Source organism: Gobio gobio, assembly GCF_949357685.1.
Source record: "Gobio gobio genome assembly, chromosome: 1".
Lineage (NCBI taxonomy): Eukaryota > Metazoa > Chordata > Actinopteri > Cypriniformes > Gobionidae > Gobio > Gobio gobio.
Genome location: NC_137097.1, coordinates 56,440,521 through 56,460,205, shown reverse-complemented (window position 1 = coordinate 56,460,205; position 19,685 = coordinate 56,440,521). Strand labels below are relative to the sequence as shown.

The 19,685-nt window shown below is 37.7% G+C and overlaps 2 protein-coding genes across 4 annotated transcripts in view; one reads left to right on the top strand and one right to left on the bottom strand.

Moving 5' to 3' along the window:
* Nucleotides 1-241: 241 nt before the first annotated feature.
* On the top strand, nucleotides 242-17,425 carry gps1 (G protein pathway suppressor 1). Its single transcript, XM_079833583.1, has 14 exons — nucleotides 242-313; nucleotides 1,886-1,978; nucleotides 3,529-3,710; nucleotides 3,795-3,959; nucleotides 4,057-4,192; nucleotides 8,900-8,977; nucleotides 9,072-9,132; nucleotides 10,702-10,787; nucleotides 10,915-11,009; nucleotides 11,125-11,230; nucleotides 11,315-11,395; nucleotides 13,725-13,862; nucleotides 14,158-14,292; nucleotides 16,409-17,425. The coding sequence occupies exons 1-14, from the start codon at nucleotides 281-283 to the stop codon at nucleotides 16,481-16,483; spliced, it is 1,464 nt and encodes a 487-aa protein (XP_079689709.1). The 5' UTR covers nucleotides 242-280; the 3' UTR covers nucleotides 16,484-17,425.
* dus1l (dihydrouridine synthase 1-like) overlaps nucleotides 17,168-19,685 on the bottom strand; it is a 658,813-nt gene continuing 656,295 nt past the window's right edge. For all 3 annotated transcript variants that reach the window (XM_079833288.1, XM_079833287.1, XM_079833286.1), the window contains exons 12-14: nucleotides 18,872-18,909; nucleotides 18,675-18,750; nucleotides 17,168-18,355 (exon numbers count right to left, since the gene is read on the bottom strand). In XM_079833288.1, coding sequence (XP_079689414.1) covers nucleotides 18,231-18,355; nucleotides 18,675-18,750; nucleotides 18,872-18,909 — 239 coding nt within the window. In that variant the 3' untranslated portion in view covers nucleotides 17,168-18,230. The remainder of the gene's footprint in view (nucleotides 18,356-18,674; nucleotides 18,751-18,871; nucleotides 18,910-19,685) is intronic.

Genomic DNA, 19,685 nt, shown 5'->3' with positions numbered 1-19,685 from the left:
GTATTAATTAGAACGTTTTCTTTTGGAGGCTATGTTGGTCTTTTGTTGGTGGTCGTATGTTGGTGGTACATTTTTTTTTTTGCAATGTATTTGATGGCCGTCTCGAGGCTCAATATAAACCAGCCAATCGTGTTAGAATGTGTAAATATGTTTTTCTCCCGTATTAATATTTCAAATCAAGGCTCAAGGTAGTGACGTCTCCGCGCTGCAAGACGTCGACCACGCGCACTCTCATGCCCCGGATGTGTTTGTGTGCTCTGTTTCTGCAGAGGAGGAGGAGATGCCACTACCCGTGCAGGTCTTTAACTTTCAGGTAAATTAGCGCCTTTAAATGATCTATCGTCATCTTCCACACCGCGAGAGTGGGTAGAAGAAGCATACCAAGCTGAAGTACCTGTGTTTACAATGTTAATTCCCCACCTCTCGTAGCCGTTGTAAGCTGTTAGCTCGTCTAGCATGAGCTCGTAAGTCAGAGCGGCCCTCAGGACGCGACAGGCACTTCTCAAGTTTAGCGGCAGCGCGCGTCTATCCGCCCGAGGAGCTAGACCAGTGTAGTTTCGACAATGAATACAACCAACAGAGCTGTTTTGATTTACACCTGAAGCGGTCCGGTTGGTTTTCTTGGGGTTGTTTGTGAAACACTTGGGTAGAAACTTTCTTTAGTCGGCTAAGTGTATTTAGCAAGCTATCTCGTTAGCAAGCTGTTTGTTTTGTATCAATTAGCCAGTGTGCTTGAAATTCAGGCTGTCTCTCAAAACATAGTGTGCAGCCTGCCTAGAAAGTATTTTAGTCGTCGTTCAGATGTTCCACACTTGCATATGGTGCTGTAAAATACTGTCTAGGTAGGCTTTAGGCAGCACATTAGGTTTTGAGACAGCTTCCATCATTTGCTTGCTGGGATGAATATACTGCATTGGATATTTCAATTCAAACCTGATGTATTCCACATAACCAAAATGATTAAACACAGTGGATCTGCTGGATCACAATTTGAGTGATATTTCCATTTTAGAAACACTAGACACATTCAGCTATATTATACTGTTATTATGAAAATTTAGTTAAACAAAAATGACAGACCGGGTCTCATTGTGCAGTCTTATGTAATCTTAAAAATATTGGGTGTAGTAAAGTGCATGTGATGAATGATCTTATCCGAGATGGGGGAATAATGGTATTATAAAATATTTGACTAGGAAGATAAATTGAGGGAACGTTCCCCCCTAATGTTTTGGTTGTTGCATGTAAAAAGCCCCTGTTTACAAATGTAATTGTTGCTGCCACTTCTTACATCTAATGACTTTCTTTACACCCTCACTTCTACAAAGTACAAACATTGTCCCATTTGGTTGGTTTATATTTATAGATTATTTTCAACTAATTTGACTTGTTATTGTCTCGAGGCTGCGGCTGCCCTAGTGTGTATTTTATAAGCATGCACCTTCTTGCAGGACAGTTTTCAGTCAGATCGGAGAGATGCTGCAGAGCAGGTTCAGGGCAGGATCAGGGAAAACTTGTATTTGCCAGTCAGATCAGCCTCATCCTCATGGGAAGAGCTGAACTACTTCTGTCAAAGAAGCGTGTCTGACCTGTTCATGGATTTTACCACACAATTCAGTGTGTTCAGCTCCAGCTGCTCGTCATACTCTCTGGAGGTAACTACACAATGTAGGCAGGCAGGATGTGAAGCCATCTGAAAGCCTAGGAGCTGACACTCAGTGTTGTGATATTATGTTTTTGTTTCCACACAAGATTTGTTTGGTGGTAAGGGCGAAATGTTCCTCAGATCTTCATATGTTTCACATGATCGTTTGCACAATTTTCTTTACGCCGCCTGCACTTCTCCAGCGCAGCTTGTTAAATGTAATGCTTTCTGTATTAACAGGGGTCTGTAGAGCCCATGCAGATAGATGCTGACCCTCAGGAAGACCAGCAGAATGCGCCCGACACCAACTATGTTGTGGAAAACCCTACTTTGGTATGTTGAGTGTATATGATTTGTAGAGTCTTGCATCATTTGAGGTGTTTAACGGTCTATACAATGATGTACTTGTTTCCATAAGTTGTAGACTTTTCTAATGTATTATCCTTATTGTTAAAGGGTTAGTTCACTCAAAAATGAAAATAATGTCATTTATTACTCACCCTCATGCCGTTCCACACCCGTAGGACCTCTGTTCATCTTCGAAACGCAAATGAAGATATTTTAGTTGAAATCCGACGGCTCAGTGAGGCCTCCATAGGCATCAATGACATTTCCTCTCTCAAGATCCATTAATGTACTAAAACATATTTAAATCAGTTCATGTGAGTACAGTGGTTCAATGTTAATATTATAAAGGGACGAGAATGTTTTTGGTGCGCCAAAAAAGAACTAAACAACAAACTTGTATAGTGATAACCGATTTCAAAACACTGCTTCATGAAGCTTCGGAGCTATGAATCAGCGAGTCGATTCAGTGGTTCCTTCCGTGCGCCAAAGTCACGTGATTTCAGCAGATGGGCGGTTTGATACGTGGTCCGACTCCAAATCAGGATTCGACACACTGATTCATAACGCTCCGAAGCTTCATGATGCAGTGTTTTGAAATCGGTTGTCACTATATAAGTTTGTTTTTGGTGCGCCAAAAAAGAACTAAATAACATTCTCGTCTCTTTATAATATTAATATTGAACCACTGTACTCAGATGAACTGGTTTAAATAATGTTTTTAGTACATTAATGGTTCTTGAGAGGAAATGTCATTGATCCCTATGGAGGCCTAACTGAGCCATCGGATTTCAACAAAAATAAATTCTGAAGATGAACAGAGGTCTTACGGGTGTGGAACGGCATGAGGGTAAGGAATTAATGACATTATTTTCATTTTTGGGTGAACTAACCCTTTAAAATTACTAAACATTCTTTAAGCATCTAAGTAAACACTTTTGGTGTTTTGATCATTTTCTGAATTACAGAAGAAATTGTCTTTTGTTAGAGATGCATTTATATAAGTTCTATAATATTTAGTATTAAAAATGAAAACATAAAAACACTTGATGATTTGGCCATCAGCATTATAATTTAAAACGAAATATTTTCATTTTGAGATTTGCTGAAGATTACATTTGATTTGACGTTATATTATTACTTTTATTAACGTTTTACTTTACCTCAGTGTTATTGTAGTATTATTTATATACTTTTTTATTTATTACTTTTATATTTATTTATATATATATTTTTATTATTTGAAATATTTCTATTTAGCTTTTATTTATTTCAGGGTTTTTTTAAACCTTTTTCATCTAATATTTATATTTTATTTTAATTAACAAAGCCCTTTTTAATAGTTTTACTTTAGTAAAATTTTAGTTTCAACATTCACAATACTGCTTTACCTTGGCACTTACCTAATGCTCACTTAATTTAAATGTAAAAATTGTGAAAATGAGCATCACCTATATTGTTCAATAACCAATAATATATAGTGTCAATATAGTTTGCATTCCTATTTTTTTGGGACATGATTTATTTTGTGTGTACAGGATCTTGAGCAGTATGCCTCCAGCTACAGTGGCCTGATGAGGATTGAAAGGCTGCAGTTTATTGCAGACCACTGCCCCCAGCTACGAGTGGAAGCACTGAAGATGGCCCTGTCCTTTGTCCAAAGAACCTTTAATGTTGATGTCTACGAAGAAATCCATCGCAAACTCACCGAAGCCACCAGGCAATTCCAGTTCCATTTCTGACATTTCTAACATAGCAAGAACGGGTTTGACTAAGTTTGTACTTAAAACATTTGTCAACACAGGGATGTGCAAGGTGTCCCAGATGCAGTACCAGAGGGAGCAGTTGAACCCCCTCCTCTCGACACAGCCTGGGCAGAGTCCACTAGGAAAAAAGCCCTGCTCAAACTGGAGAAGCTGGATACAGACCTTAAAAACTACAAGGGAAACTCCATCAAAGAAAGCATAAGGCAAGGCAAACTTGTTGTTTCTCTCTTTTTGTCAGGTATTGACTGTGATGCTGTGTATTGGCTATTTTACATCTGAATATCTCTTGCTTGTGTTCAGGAGGGGTCATGATGACCTTGGAGACCATTATCTTGACTGTGGTGACCTCAGTAATGCCCTGAAATGCTACTCCCGAGCCAGAGACTACTGCACTAGCGCCAAGCATGTCATCAACATGTGTCTTAATGTAATCAAGGTAGGGACGCATTGTCCTCCCTGGACATCATCTGGTGTGTTTAATGAGACACACAGGGCCTAAAACTAACTTTACAGTGATAACAGGAAAATTATGCATTTCGGCTGTTCAGTTCAGTGTTGATTCAGTTCCGTTGTAACGATAGTCAATTATTAAATTTGTTTATTTCATCTATAAAGCAGTTCTGCAAAAAAAATAAAAATTGTCATCGTCCAGCTCATTTCAGTTCTCATACAACAGTGTCAGTTCAGGCAGGTCAATATTATTATTGAATATTAAGTGTCCCGAGCTAAGCAAGCCAGAAGCGACAGTGGCGAGGTACCTAAACTCCATCAGGTGACAGAATGGAGAAAAACCTTTGGAGGAACCAGGCTCAGTCCGCGGGCAAAGTTCTCCTCTGGCCAATGAACGAACATGGTGTGATTATGATTCAGGCTGCATCAGAAGTCAGAATTCAGATCAGGATCGGTAGCATTCAAATATTCATCCAGTTCCTTTTTGCTTGAAGATCGGATTCATCACGCCAGTATGGAGACTAAGCTGGTCATAGGTCTGTACAGAGGACTTGTCTGGTTCTTGTGGTCTTTGCTGAGGATCTGTACCGATGGCTGTCATGTCGACGAGGCCTTCACAGGGGGATTGTGTTGTAGACATGGTTTCTGCTGACATTCAGGGCTGCGTTGTGGTCATGTCTAGGTGCAGGTCCACCATCTGATCTGGATATGGACCGAATCCGGCTGACTACGGTAACCTAGGGATAAGGATGAGACAGACAGACTAATTTTAGGGTAGATGCCAGTGTTAATTTTGACAGCATATTTTGATTTAGTTTTAGTCATAGTCTTTTGACTAAAATGCCATTTAGTTTTAGTCATATTTTAGTCACCTGAATTGTTTTTAGTTTTAGTCTAGTTTTAGTCGACTAAATCTACAGTAGAGTTAGTCTCCTAAAATCTAATGAGTTTAGTTAAATTGTAATACATTAAGCATTTATTACAGTATTACATAACCGACTGTCACTTGAACTGACATTTTGACATAATTTTGTTTTTAACATTAAAAATTCACAAAAGAGAGCTCAATTCACTTTTTTGTTTGTTTTTAAAAACATCTATATAGTTTGTATCTAAAACAGAAAAATTTTGTATTTCTGTTTTAGTTAGTAGCCTATATCATGTTAAGCTAAAGATTCAAATAACTTTTTTTTTTTTTTTTTTTTTTTTCAGTTAACATTTATTTAATTTTAAGTAACAAAGATTTTTTTTATGGTTTTAGTGAACTATTATAACCCTGATACTTTATTGAATATGTGTTAAATACTGGTCTTTTCTCCTGACTATGAATTAAATGGGAATGAAACTAAATACAGTTTATTGTGTAAGCAAAAACGAATATATAATGCGTGACTTTTAATTATAAACCAGCTGGAAATACACCGGGACTCTTATTTTGAAATGTCTGAGCCTCTATTGTTGTTGTAGGAGCTCATTCAAGTTCAGATGAGGGCGATAAAATATGCTACAACCGTCTAAAACACATTACTATATAAACATCGTAAAGTAAACATTGTCCTTATTCATCAGCATTAGTTCATAAACAATTGCCTGGCATAAATGTGTGTTATTCATTGATTGTGAGCCGCTCTGGAGCGCTGGATTGGGGATGCTTGCGTGAGCCTGTAGAACGTGCAACAGCGCCGTGTTCTCCAGCGGTTAGATCAGCACGTCCAAATCAAATGTGCGCAGACATCAGTTCTGACTGGATCTCTTCCCTAATCGTCCCTCCCTTACATTTTCGTCTCGTTTTTATTTGTTGATGAAAATGAGAGTTGATTTTCGTTATAGTTTTAGTCATCTAACACTATTTTTTATTTAGTTATCGTCTCGTTTTCGTCAGGGAAAAAAGGTCGTTGACGAAAATTATGACGAAAATTATTCGTCAACGAAATTAACACTGGTAGATGCTATTCTTCTTTCAATGTAACAAATACGTTGGGTGTTATAGGAAGTGTTCCTGGTTCCGGTTGACCTAATTTATGCAGCCTTACGATCATTTAACTGATTTGAATAATAGAAATTGAATGTGTTATGTGTCAGGTTAAAGAGATGTGTCTTTAGTCTAGATTTAAACTGACAGAGTGTGTCTGTTTCCCGAACAAGGCTAGGAAGACTGTTCCAGAGTTTGGGTGCTAAATAGATTCAAGATTCAAGAGTTTTATTTGTCACATACACAGTTATATACACAATATACAACTGGCAGTGAAATGTAAACAGGTCCGCTCCATGGACAGTGCAAATAACAGTTACAAGAAATTAAAATAGAAATAGAATAAAATTAGAATAAAAAGTATTAACATAAGTAGAATTATAAATAAATCAAGTAAAAGATAAAAATAGGAAATAAGATAAATAAAAATATAAAAAAATAAGTGGATATGATAAGTGAGATAAACTGTAGACTTAAAAATAAGTGGTTAACATAAAATATATATATATGTATATATAAAGAAGTATAATGTGCTAGGTTTATTACAGGTTGTTACGCAGTAACAATAGGAAAGTAAAGTGCAGTGCAATTGCAGTATGTGGATGTTAATGTTAAAAAACCGTATGTTTATGCGTGTGCGGGGGTGAAGTGAAGTCACGTGACTGAGTTCAGGAGTCTGATGGCCTGGGGGAAGAAACTCCTCCTGAGTCTTTCAGTTTTTGCCATCAGGCTACGGAAGCGCTTACCAGATGGCAGCAGGGTGAAGTGAGAGTTTGCAGGGTGATTAATGTCTCTGATGATTTTGGTAGCTCTACCTCTGCAGCGTTTGGTGTAGATGTCCTGCAGAGGCGGGAGAGCTGAGCCTGAGATGCGCTCGGATAAGCGCACCACTCTTTGCAGGGCTTTGCCATCATGACTGGTGCTGTTCCCGTACCACGCTGTGATGCACTGAGTCAGGACACTTTCTATCGCCCCTCGATAGAAAGTTTTCAGGATGGCTGGTGAAACCCTGAATTTCCTCAGCTGGCGCAGGTGGTACAGTCTTTGCCTGGCTTTTTTCACCTGTGTCTGGATGTGTGTAGTCCAGGTCAGATCCTCGGAGATGTTCACACCCAGGTATTTGAAGCTGCTCACTCTCTCTACCGGTGTCCCGCTGATCATGAGAGGGGAGTATGACCGATGCTGTCTCTTCCTGAAGTCCACAATCAGTTCTTTGGTCTTGTTAACATTCAGAGAGAGACAGTTGTCCTGGCACCATGATGTCAGTTGCTCCACTTCGTCCAAGTATGCCGTCTCATTGTTGTTGGAGATGAGACCCAGGACAACAGTATCATCAGCAAACTTGATGATCGAGGTGGAGCTGTGTGTGGACAAACAGTCATGGGTGTAGAGAGAGTAGAGCAGGGGACTCAGCACACAGTCCTGTGGAGCTCCAACACTCAGGGTGATGGAGGTGGAGGTGAACTGGCCTACTCTCACCGCCTGGGGTCTGCCAGTGAGGAAATCTTCAATCCAGAGGCAGAGAGAAGAATTCAGGCCTAGATCCAGGAGTTTGTGTGTTAGCTTAATGGGAACTATGGTGTTAAAGGCTGAGCTATAGTCAATAAATAGCAACCTGACATAGTTCCCACTTTTGCTGTCGATGTGAGTGAGGCAGGAGTGAAGGACGTGAGAAATGGCATCTTCAGTCGATCTATTGGGACGATAGGCAAACTGAAGAGGGTCCAAAGTGTCAGGAATGGAGGAGCAAATGTTGTTTTTAATGAGTCTCTCAAAGACCTTCATGACTAAAGATGTGAGAGCCACTGGACGATAGTCATTTAGGCAAGAGGGTTTACTGATCTTAGGTACAGGGATGATGGAGGATCGTTTGAAGGAGGTGGGGACAACAGATGTAGCAAGGGACTCGTTGAATATAGGAAACAGGATCTACCGCCTGCAGTTTATTTTGATATTCTGGGTATTATCAACTGGCCAGAATTTTGAGATCGCAATAGATGTAAAGGAATATAATGTGTTGGGTGCTCGTTCAAGCGTCTGTCACTTTAAGAGCTAATGCACAGATACAGTATACTGATACTGTTACATATGCGTTGTCTTTTTCTACTGTTTGTTTACTTATGCTATAACTGACTGTTTACAAGGATATTCACAGAGACTGGCTATTTTTTTACATCATTTTGTGTGAATTTGTCCGTTCAAGCGCAAGAAGGCGTGAAAGATCTCAATTCAGTATTTGCCCGTTTGTAAATCTTTATGCACAGAAAACTTTCCACACCGCATGCGAGTAACGAATTGAGTTCCCCTTTGCTGCTTCCTGCGCATGAATAATTCAATTGGCAAGGCTTAAACTCTTGACCTTCAATTGACGCAAGCATCATTTACGCTTGTTCACATTCGTGTTCTCACAACATTCTATTGTTAGGATTCCTAAAAGTTACTGGTCAACTGGCGATTGACATCATTTCATATACTCAGCAGCGCCCATTTTAACTTTCATTTGGCACTTGGCGAGTGTTCATTTTAGGCCCTGGATACACATTTATGAAAGGGTATTCAGTTTTTTATTTTTGCTTAATGCTTACTTTCAAGCATAAAATCTCTAAATTTAGCATATAGCAGGAGTTTCTGTTTCACAGTTGTGAATCTTTTTGATGCTTAAAGCTTGACAATTCAGGCAAATCTCTAACAACTCATCCAAACAACTTGACTCTTTTATAGGTTAGCGTTTACCTCCAAAACTGGTCCCATGTACTTAGCTACGTCAGCAAGGCTGAATCCACCCCAGAGATAGCAGAGGTAGGAGCAACCTTCCATTCTGCTTTACTGACTTGTGAGATAACAATAGAAAATGACTCTAAAATGTTTATTTTTGTTTGTCTCTGCAATCTAGCAACGAGGAGAGAGGGATAGTCAAAACCAATCTGTTCTAACCAAACTAAAATGTGCTGCAGGCAAGTACACTATTTGTATTTCAAGTATATTAAGTGTATTTGTGTTTTGACCCATTCTGAATTATAAATTTTGTATGTTTTTAAAATTAAATGTTTTATGTATGTGTGTGTGTATAAACTAGGGCTGTCAACGTTAACGTGTTGCGATTAATTTAAAGTCCTTAACGCATTAAAATAATTTAATGCAAATAAATGACAGAAGTATGTGAAGCTGCGTCCTTAACGTAATTTTCGTCACGCAGTTAGATGATGTTAGAAGTCGGGAGTTTATCACAATCACTGAGCATCTACAGCACCTGTAACCCTGGGAGGAGGAAATTTCCATTCTAACTCTTTAACCCGATTCTGCTTCTCTGCTTGTGATCAGGCCATTTTAAGACGTTAAACTCTGGGAAAGTTTTCAGTGATCCAGGAATCAAATTCATTCTAACAGTCCAAAACAGCGCTAATGTAAAGAAGGCCAGGCTGATCACATCAGACATATCAGAGAGAATAGAGACTCACATTGCATTTTTAGTGAATCATTCATTTCATTGTTTGCTTTGCTTTAAAACACGAGCTCTGTCGTATTCTGCGAATGTTTCTGAAGAGCGCAATGTTGGTGTCGTGCAGTAAGCGCGTGAGACTCTGTTACATTGATGCACAAACAAACGTGTATGTGCGCGCTCTTGATCACTGATCGCACGCTGCATTCATGTAGGCTACAGACACACAGTACAATTGCGTTGTTTCTTTTTAGTGAACCGATCGAGTTCACCAAATCGGACTGATTCGTTCCAAACAGTTTGCATCTCTAGTAAGCAGTAATCCACACATTTCTAAAGTTATTCACTTTTTGACGTTTCTGACTCCCTCTGACTCGAAATAAACCAACATCCCAGAGTTATTCAGTTACTCCAACAGTACACTGACTTCACCTACTGTTAAGAGAGAACTCATGATGATGATGAGCACGAGCAGCTGGTATACTGAGCATGGGTGCAGCGCAATGAGCGATGTTGTTGTGTTTAGTAATCTGAGTTTTTTTGGCGTCTCCGTGTGGTTCTGTATCGCAGCTTGACTCGTCTACATTTATATTTACATTTGACATAAAATGTCTCAAATGAAAACAATCTCGTTGTAGTTGCTCTGTACACATACTATACACTGTGAATTCTGTAAAGTTTTTTTCTGTAATGTTTTTTTTTTCATGGGTGCTTAGGTGTGTTATATAATGTGTTATAAAATGTATTATATAATATAATTATATGGACTCCTTATATTTGGTTATTTTGTGTCCTTTTGGAGTCTCCAATGATCCTTGAAGCTTGCCGAAAATACAGTTTTGTGAGAATCTCCCTTCAATCTGATTGTTTACTTTGGATATAGCAAAATATGACAAAATGAATGTGTTTAATAAGATAAATGGCTTATGCTTAATTTCACGATAAGCGCGTGATTAATCGCATTAAACATTTTAATCTATTGACAGCCCTAGTATATACACATTTCATTTATTGAGCATGTGATTTAATACCATCATCATCATCATCATCATCATCATCATCATCATCTCTTTGGTCACATTAGGATTAGCAGAACTCGCTTCAAGAAAGTATAAACCAGCTGCTAAGTGCTTCCTGCAAGCCTCCTTTGACCACTGCGACTTCCCTGAGGTTGGTGTCTCAAACATGCTCTAATGCTACAGCAGATTTATCTAATAATATTACCAGTTGAATTGAAGATGTATGAGATGCAGTGTTTTCCTACAATTGGTAATGAAATGCTCTATTTGCTCTTTAGCTACTTTCCCCCAGTAATGTAGCGGTGTACGGGGGCCTATGTGCCCTGGCTACATTCGACAGACAGGAACTGCAGCGAAATGTCATCTCAAGCAGGTGAACCTTTTGCTTAGCATGTTCATGCTAGATGCCTTAATGAGAGTTAGATTGTTACTGATTACATGTGGATAAAACCTCACTTATTTCATTCTACTCGCCTTTTGTTTTCTAGCTCCTTTAAATTATTTTTAGAGTTGGAACCACAAGTCCGTGATATTATCTTCAAGTTTTACGAGTCAAAGTATGCATCTTGTCTGAAAATGCTGGATGAAATGAAGGTAAGTTTGACACTGACAATGTGCAATTGCTAGGTTTTGATTTAGAGAAGTTCAAGACACTGATTTCTTATCACTGTTTTATAGGATAATCTCCTCCTAGACATGTATCTGGCCCCTCATGTAAGAACACTGTACACACAAATCAGGAACAGAGCTCTCATACAGGTACGTAAATATGAGGGATATGAGGTTTTGGGCTTGCATTTGATTTAGATTTAGATGCTGAACTCTGATTAATCTGATTATAATGTTTATTGTTCTTTGGTACAAGATTGTGTTTTTTTTTTTTTTTTTTTTTTTTTTTTTTTATGAAAAAGCTTTTGCCCTACATTTTATCCTTCTGGGTTTTTGTTGTAGAAATGTGGTTTTTGCTTTTCTAAATATGAAAAACAATATTTATTAGGGGTGCTCCGATTGATCGGCATCCGATCTCGATCGGTCGATAATCGCTTTGGGATGAATGATCGGCGGTCTCTAAAAAGGCCGATCTCATGAACCGATCTCATGCTGACGACACATAAAACCCGCACCTGCCGTGAGAGCTAGGGCATCACATGCAGCGACACCGTCTCATTCTCTTTCCAGCGCGGGTAAAATAATTATAATGCTGAAGGTGAGGTACAATTCATATTTCTATTAAATAACTTGCGTCTCACAGTTTTCAAATGACTGCGTAAGTTCACAAACAGCGCGAGTGAATCACCGCGTGCGCGCGCTCTCTCTCCCTTTCAAAATGCTCAAATGGCTTCATATCATCGCATCTGCACTAAAATCAAGCTGCACAGTTGACAGGATTTGCCACTGTTGACAGGATTTGCCACTTGCACAATCGAGGCAGTGTTGCATCGTCACTAAAGTTTATCATTTGCATTTATTTTTAAGTCTTGCCAGTGTTCAAACCGCTCAGCACTCGCGCGCTCCCCAGACCGTGAGCGCGCGCCCACACACACAAACAGACACACAGGCCATCTCACAAAAAGCTTGCGAGAACAAATTGCGGTGAAATGGTCAGATACACACAAATGTATGTACTAAATTACCGTCGTGACTCGCGAGTGAACGTTTGTGCAGCTGCATGTAACCGTATCCGTGTTCACTCTTAAAGTGACAGCTGTCGAATAAACTGCTGCTGTCTCTGAGTTTCTCTGTCTTGTGTTGTTTGATGAACCTTTATGACACTCACTGCTCTTGAATGACTAACTTTTGCAACCTTAAGTGTAAGGATTAATCTAATTTAATTTATTCAGGGAAGACCAATATAAATTTACATTTGATTTCTTATTAAATGTCTTTAGTATTTCTTATCTCAATACTAATGTTAGACCTACCTGAAAATTTGTCTTTAAAAACAAAAATGCACTGCATGATCAAATATTTAGGTGAGATAATTATATACATTTATTATATACATTTATTTGGGAAAGATGGCCTACAGTAGCCTTAAGTTATCTCATTTTCTAAAATAAACACTTGGTGGTTCTTCAAGATCTTGACTCTAGTCTATTTCTACAGTTTTTTTTCTCAATACAGTTAATTTAGAGTTAGTTTCATTTCTACAAATGGTGCAAACTCTGCAAGATTATAGATAAAAGATTCCCATTCCCCTGCCATTCTGTGATCGGCAGTAATCGGCAGATCATGATCTTGGTGATCGGTAATCGGTGATCGGCCCCAAAAATGCTGATCGGAGCATCTCTAATATTTATGTTTTTAATTTAATTGTAAAAAACTGACCCCCCCCCCCCCCCCATTTTATTATTGCAATATTAGCTGGAAATCTATGACAGTTTTTTTTTCTTCAACATTAATAATTTATGTATAGTTTTCAACCTTGGCAGTTTCAACAAAACGGTTTAACTTTATATAGTTAAATACTCAACAAAAAAACAACTGCAGTGTTCAGTGCATCACTCACATCCAAATGTCTAAGTTTGCAGGTCATCCCTGTTTTTTAACTTTGCTTGGCATAGTTATATTGATATGAAATGTAGAATGTGAGTGAAAGTTGAACATTGAATGGTCTTAACTAGATAATATTTCAGGGTTTTTACGCACTTTAGGAAGGTGTGGAATTTGATTTAAGTAATTTCCAGGTCTGGAAAAGTATGGAAAAATATTTGTTTCCCCTATTACGTTTTCTGAAATATACAATTAAGAATTTCTAAAAAGCGAGTCTCTTTTAAACTTAACACTGAACGATGCACGTCTCCCACTCAAACAGATAAAGGAGCAAACGATCATTTAATTCAGACTTTACTTTGCTGTTTGATGATCGTGTAAGATCAAACCACGATTACAGTATCAAACTTATGTGTCAGATGAATATATGCAGGTTGTACTATATGCCAAATATAATACTGTATGAATTGTTAAACATGGTCTGAAAAATCTGCAGGGAGTTTTGGTAAAGTATGGAATATATTGAAATGGAAAATTTGTAGGAATTCTGATATTTGCTTTGAAAAGTATCTGCATTTTTTTTCCCCATGGGCAGTACTTTAGCCCCTATGTGTCAGCAGACATGAACAAAATGGCCGTGGCCTTTAATACCACAGTGGCAGATCTGGAGGATGAACTGACCCAGCTGATCCTGGAGGGCCTGATCAATGCTCGTATCGACTCCCACAGCAAGGCAGGGCTGCATTCTCTCATTTGTCACCCTGATGCTTCCTCTTCTGGAACAATGTTCCCTTTGCTTGTTGCTACTCTAAAATACTTCAGAAAAACACACATTTTTAACTACCTTTTTGTATTGAATGAATTATATGTATCCTCAACCTTTCTCTCACTTTGTCATTGAGCTTGACCTTGAATGAAGCATGCTAAGTTACTTATTTTGGCTAAAACAAAGTATCGTTGGGACCTTTTTAGATACTTTGACACATGAGTTGCACCTGTGAATTAAAAATGTACCTCCCTGTTTGCAGATCTTGTATGCCAGGGACGTGGATCAGAGAAGCACAACTTTTGAGAAGTCTCTACAGATGGGCAAAGAGTTCCAGAGACGAGCAAAAGCCATGATCCTGCGGGCAGCTGTGCTTCGTAATCAGATACACGTCAAGGTAACAGGGTCCCCAGGGTAACGTGTCCTCGCTCTGCTCTGCTCTTCACCTCACCATCCCATCACCTGACCATCTCCTTCCCCATCCCTTCAGCACGAGTGTCTCAGAGCACTTAGGCTCCTCTGTATTTCTAAGGCAGTAAATTATCTGCATTAGTTTTGTTGCAGAAAGCGTGTTAAAGAAATATTCCAGATAGAAATGTTTAATTCTATCATTAATTACTCACCCTTATGTTGGTCCAAACCTGTAAGACTTTCATTTATATACGGAACACAAATTTTTGAAGACATCTGAGAGCTTTCTGTACTCGTTACACAACTGACACTTTGACGCTTCAATAAGTTCATAAAGAGATCGTAAAACTAATCCATATGAATGGAGCTGTTTTTTGAAATTTTTCTGAAGAGAAACAATCGCTTTATATGATGAGCAGATTGAATTTAGGCTTTTATTCACATACTCACATATCAGTTATGGTAAACAGAAGCTCAAGCATGTTTGCTTGACATGCGAGAACCAATGAGGTTCATTCTTGTGTTATGCAGCACGTTTGAGCTTCCGCAAGAGGTTTGTTCTCGAGCGTCAAGCAGGTTCGGTTGAACTGCTGTTTATGTTCGCTGATCAATGTTTATATGTGAATAAAAGCCTAAATTCAATCTGTTCACCATATATAGCGATTGAATCTGTTCAGAACATTGTGACTACTCGTATGGATTATTTTTACAGTCTCTATTAACTTTTGAAGCGTCAAAAGTGGTCGTTGCGTAGCTGTCAATGAAGGGGCAGAAAGCTCAGATTTCATCAAAAAAGATCTTAATTTGTATTCCGAAGATGAACGAAAGTCTTATGGGTTTGGAACGACATGAGGGTGAGTAATTAATGACAATAATTACTAAGATAAGAATTTTTGGGTGAACTGTCCCTTTTAATGAAGTTCATTTCAATCAACAGCGCTTTTCGCTCCTTTAAACAAAGCAAAAATCTGGGTTACAGTGAGGCACTTACAACTTACTGAAATGAAAGGGGTCAATCCATATAAACGTTAAAATATTCAAAAGCATGATCACAAGAAGTAGTAGACAGTATGCAATGCATTGGGATGATTTTAGTGTAACAAAAAATATTGGCTTAACTTTGTGAAATGACACTTCAAAAGTTTGGGTGCAGTAAAGAAATAAGTTTTAAAGAATTTAAAACTTAAATTCAGCAAGGACACAACATTAATACAGTGACAGTTAAGGCATTTAATAATGTTAAATAAACAGCTTTCTATTAATCAAAGAATCCTGAAAAAAATATATCATGGTTTTCACAAAAATATTAAGCAACACAACAATTTTCAACATTGATAATAATTAGAAATGTTTCTTTGGCAGCAAATCATCATATTAGAATGATTTCTGAAGGATCATGCGACACTGAAGATTAGAGTAATGATGCTGAAAATTCAGCTTTGCATCACAGGAATAAATCACAATTTAAAATATATCCAAATAGATTATTTTAAATTGTTGTACTATTTCACAATTTCAATCAAATAAATGCAGCTTTGGTGAGGAATAAGAGACTTATTACAATTTTAGTTTTTTTAAACATACCGACCTCAAACCTTTTGAATGGTAGTGTATAGACAATTTTGTTGCCAAGACAACATAATACCTTAAAACCTAAAACAAATGTAAAAAAAATGAAGGGAACAACTTTGTGCAAACAAAAATAACTTGGTTGTAAGTTATGAATTGTAAGCGCCTCACCATGACCTCAAATTTTTGAAAGTCTATTTATCGCCATTGTCACAAATTCTGTCGATTGAGCTTTAACTTGTATTGAACCTGGAATATTCCTTTAAAGCAGTCTACTAGCCTGTTATTGCATTATTACCTGTCTAGCATTCAATTGTTCCTATAGTATGAACAGAACAACTGAACTCGCTTGAGGTTCTGTTCACAGAAAAGGAGCTAAAAGAATCAAGAGACAAAAACATTTTAAACCCCTAGTCTTCATCCCTCTCGGCCACCCTGTCATTCTTCATGAACATAAGCATGCATTTCCTTCTCAGTCTGTTTTGCTCGCTCTACGTGATGCTTCTCACTGATCCCTCTGATTCCTTTGGCAGTCCCCTCCAAGAGAAGGCAGTCAAGGGGAGCTCACACCTGCCAACAGCCAAACACGAATGAGCACCAACATGTGAAGACTCAACCAGATGCCTCTCCAAGGAAAGTACACGGGGCCACTGCCGCATCTTAGGCCCCTGTTTAGAAATCAATTATTTCCCTGCTGAAGAGAGAAAAATCACAATCTAAAGACTTTATTTAAGTTGGGAAGAAGATATCTGTTGTCTGTATTAAAGACAAGCACACCCTGTTGCTCAAATGAAAAGGAAAAATAGATAAAGAGAAACGCGGCACTTAAGCTGTACTGGCCTGTTGTTCTTTGTAAAGGATGCACTTTCCTCTGTATCTTGTGACAAACCTTGATTACACATTGAGAAACCTCATCACAAAACATGCTTTTAAAATAAACATACATTCAAAAAGATGCTTCAACCTGGAAAGGCTCTTTCTCCATCCATTTCTGGTGAGATTTAGGTGCTAGTGTTGCAGTTGGAAATGCAATCACACTGACTTTAACACTCTTTAGAGTGATTTCAGCCTCATATCTGTTTAATAACGTTTAGTTATTTCTCTGTTGTATTGTCTGCTGATTGTTACTCCAGTGAGTCATCATGAGCTGGTCAGTGACATTAAACGAAGGTAGACTTTACTTGCTTTTATGGCCTTGAATAAACTATACACACAAATGTTTAGAAACCATGCAGCAGTTTTTTTTGGTCATATTATTAAAAAGGTAGAAAGGCAACAGTAAAAATTATTTTAGAACTTCAATTTATTTGAGCAAAATTCCCAAAAAGATTGAAAAAAACATTCCACATACAACGAAAAACCACAGCTCTGTACACATTTACATTTATAGATGGTATAGGATTTATTTAAGGATGTCTGAGTAACTCACCCACATTCTTTAGGATAAGGCACTGAGTTGAGTACTGATGCATTTAAAGTACTGTGTGGAAAAATAAGCATTTTGTTTGGCTATAATAATAATAATAATAAAAAGTCATTATGTTGAACTGAAGTTGTATTAGAACTGCATACTTTCTTGAAATGCTAAAAGATAAAAGGCTCAATCACAATTTGTAGTGTATTTGTTCTAAACTCTAAAATGAATGTCAATATGTGTAATCATACATGGTCACGGCCGCTTAGGAAAGTAGTTCGAGATCTCACAGTAAAAGGGAATTTATATAAATGCTCCCAAAAAAAAAAGTAAAAACGCATTAAAAGTTGTTTCCTTGTAGTTGCAGCGTACACAACTGTTGAAACTTTCATCTCGGAAGACAATAAATAAAGTAAAAATGCTAAGTTTAGATCATGTTTGTGTGAAGATGTCCATCAGTGTATTTCCACAGAATGTCCCGAGATCTTCCTCCTTGGCCGAGCAGGTAGCAGTACAGGATTGTGCGTTCAGAGTGGCTGCTTCATATACCACGTTCCCAAATGATTATCAAAACAAACTATTCTAATAAGCAGAAATATTAAGAATATGGATCTATTCACCCAGTAGCAGTCCAGAAAGTAGTGCCTCATTAAAGAGAATGATTAGCACAAGTAACAGCAGCACTGAGGATACCTCAACAACAGCAGATGTACCTTGAAATAAAATTTTTAAAAAAAGTCTGTCTACATCCACAATTCTATCTGTGCAAAAACGATCCAAATTACATATAAAGAGAGGAGAACCAGGTTTGGCCACAACTGCAGTCTTGAGCTTCCAATTCAGTGCAGCTACTTCCAAATGGTAAGTGGTAAATCAATTCAACGAGTCTTCAGATGTCACCCATATCCAGGACATAAGCCACCTTTAGGTCAGGGGAAGGCCTACAATGGATCATGGACTGCAGTGGAAACTGTCTGACTGTTGTTGGGTTTCCCATTTGTCAGCCCACCACCTGTATCTGAGTTACACTGTCTCAAAGCCTTGGTTTTGAATCTCAATCCATGGCCTGAAACCCAACAATGGACACAGGAAATAGTTAGTCTTATAGAAGTGGAAGGATATTACTAGATACATACAGATTTGAGCTGGGTAAGCAGACTGTACCATAACATCATAATCGTGTTTTACTCTTAAACATTCATAGATAATGTAACTAACCCTAATTTTAAACTTTAGACTAAATATTTACACAATCAAAATATATTTTAGCAAATTAAAACCTAATGCCCCATTCTTTACAGTATTAAATCATTAAAAATCTAAAAAAAATAAATAAAAAAAAATTCAGTGTGCAATATGCAACTTGAGCTGGTTGATATACTAACCAGGACAATCAGCCACTTCCTTGAAAGCCTTCCTCTTACAGCAGCCACGGCACAAGCTGAAGACACATTTATTCCCCTGTTGGTGTAAAATTAAATCTTTTGTAAATTTGTTATTTTAAGATTTTTAAAAAGCACATGAAATGGTTCTGTAAACACTGTTAAGACAACAGCTAAAAAAGATAATCAAAAAGTCTTACTTTAGGGTTGCCACATTGCTCACACTTGATGTATTTTGCTGCAAAAGACAAGGAAGCAAAGGCATGTTATTTTACCTTAAATAAAAAGAAATGTTAGCTGCCATCTCAATGAAAATACACTACAGTTCAAAAGTGTGGAGTCAGTAGTTTATTTTTTTTTTTAAAATAAATTGATACTTTTATTCAGCAAAGATGCATTTACCCTTTAACACCTGAAGGCATTTTTAGAGTTGTTGCTTTTCTGAGTGATAGACACAAAAGTAAAAGACTTATAACTCCAAAACTATAGAAAGGAGAATTAAAAGGTAGGTACCGATTGATAAAAAAACCTTTAAAAAAAAAGATCATTACATTTGGACATTCTTATGCTGAGCTGATAAAAGACAAAAACAAAAGTGTGCTCAAGGGAAATTTTACATATCTTTCTTATTTGACATGTAATAACTTAGGAATGTTCCCCTTCATATGAGCTGCATCTGGATCAAATGTTGTGGTGATAGCATAACGTAATCAAACGTTATAGCATTTGGAACCAAGGTAGCCTTTTTGTTTAGGTGAGCGTCCAAAAACCTCTCCAAACAAGTGTTTCCGGTTTCCATGAGGAATATCTTAATTAGATCTAAGAGATGGATTATGGTGAGTTTTGGCTGTTTTTAAATAGTGAGAATCTGCTGTAAATAATTATCTGCCATTTTCCACAATCTATGCATGTTTCTTGAAGTTACAAGCGCAAATACCATGTGAAAGCTGCTTTTTACTTGGCGTCTGTGAGGTTGCATGTGCGTTATAACTCCATGAGGAATATCTTTAGATC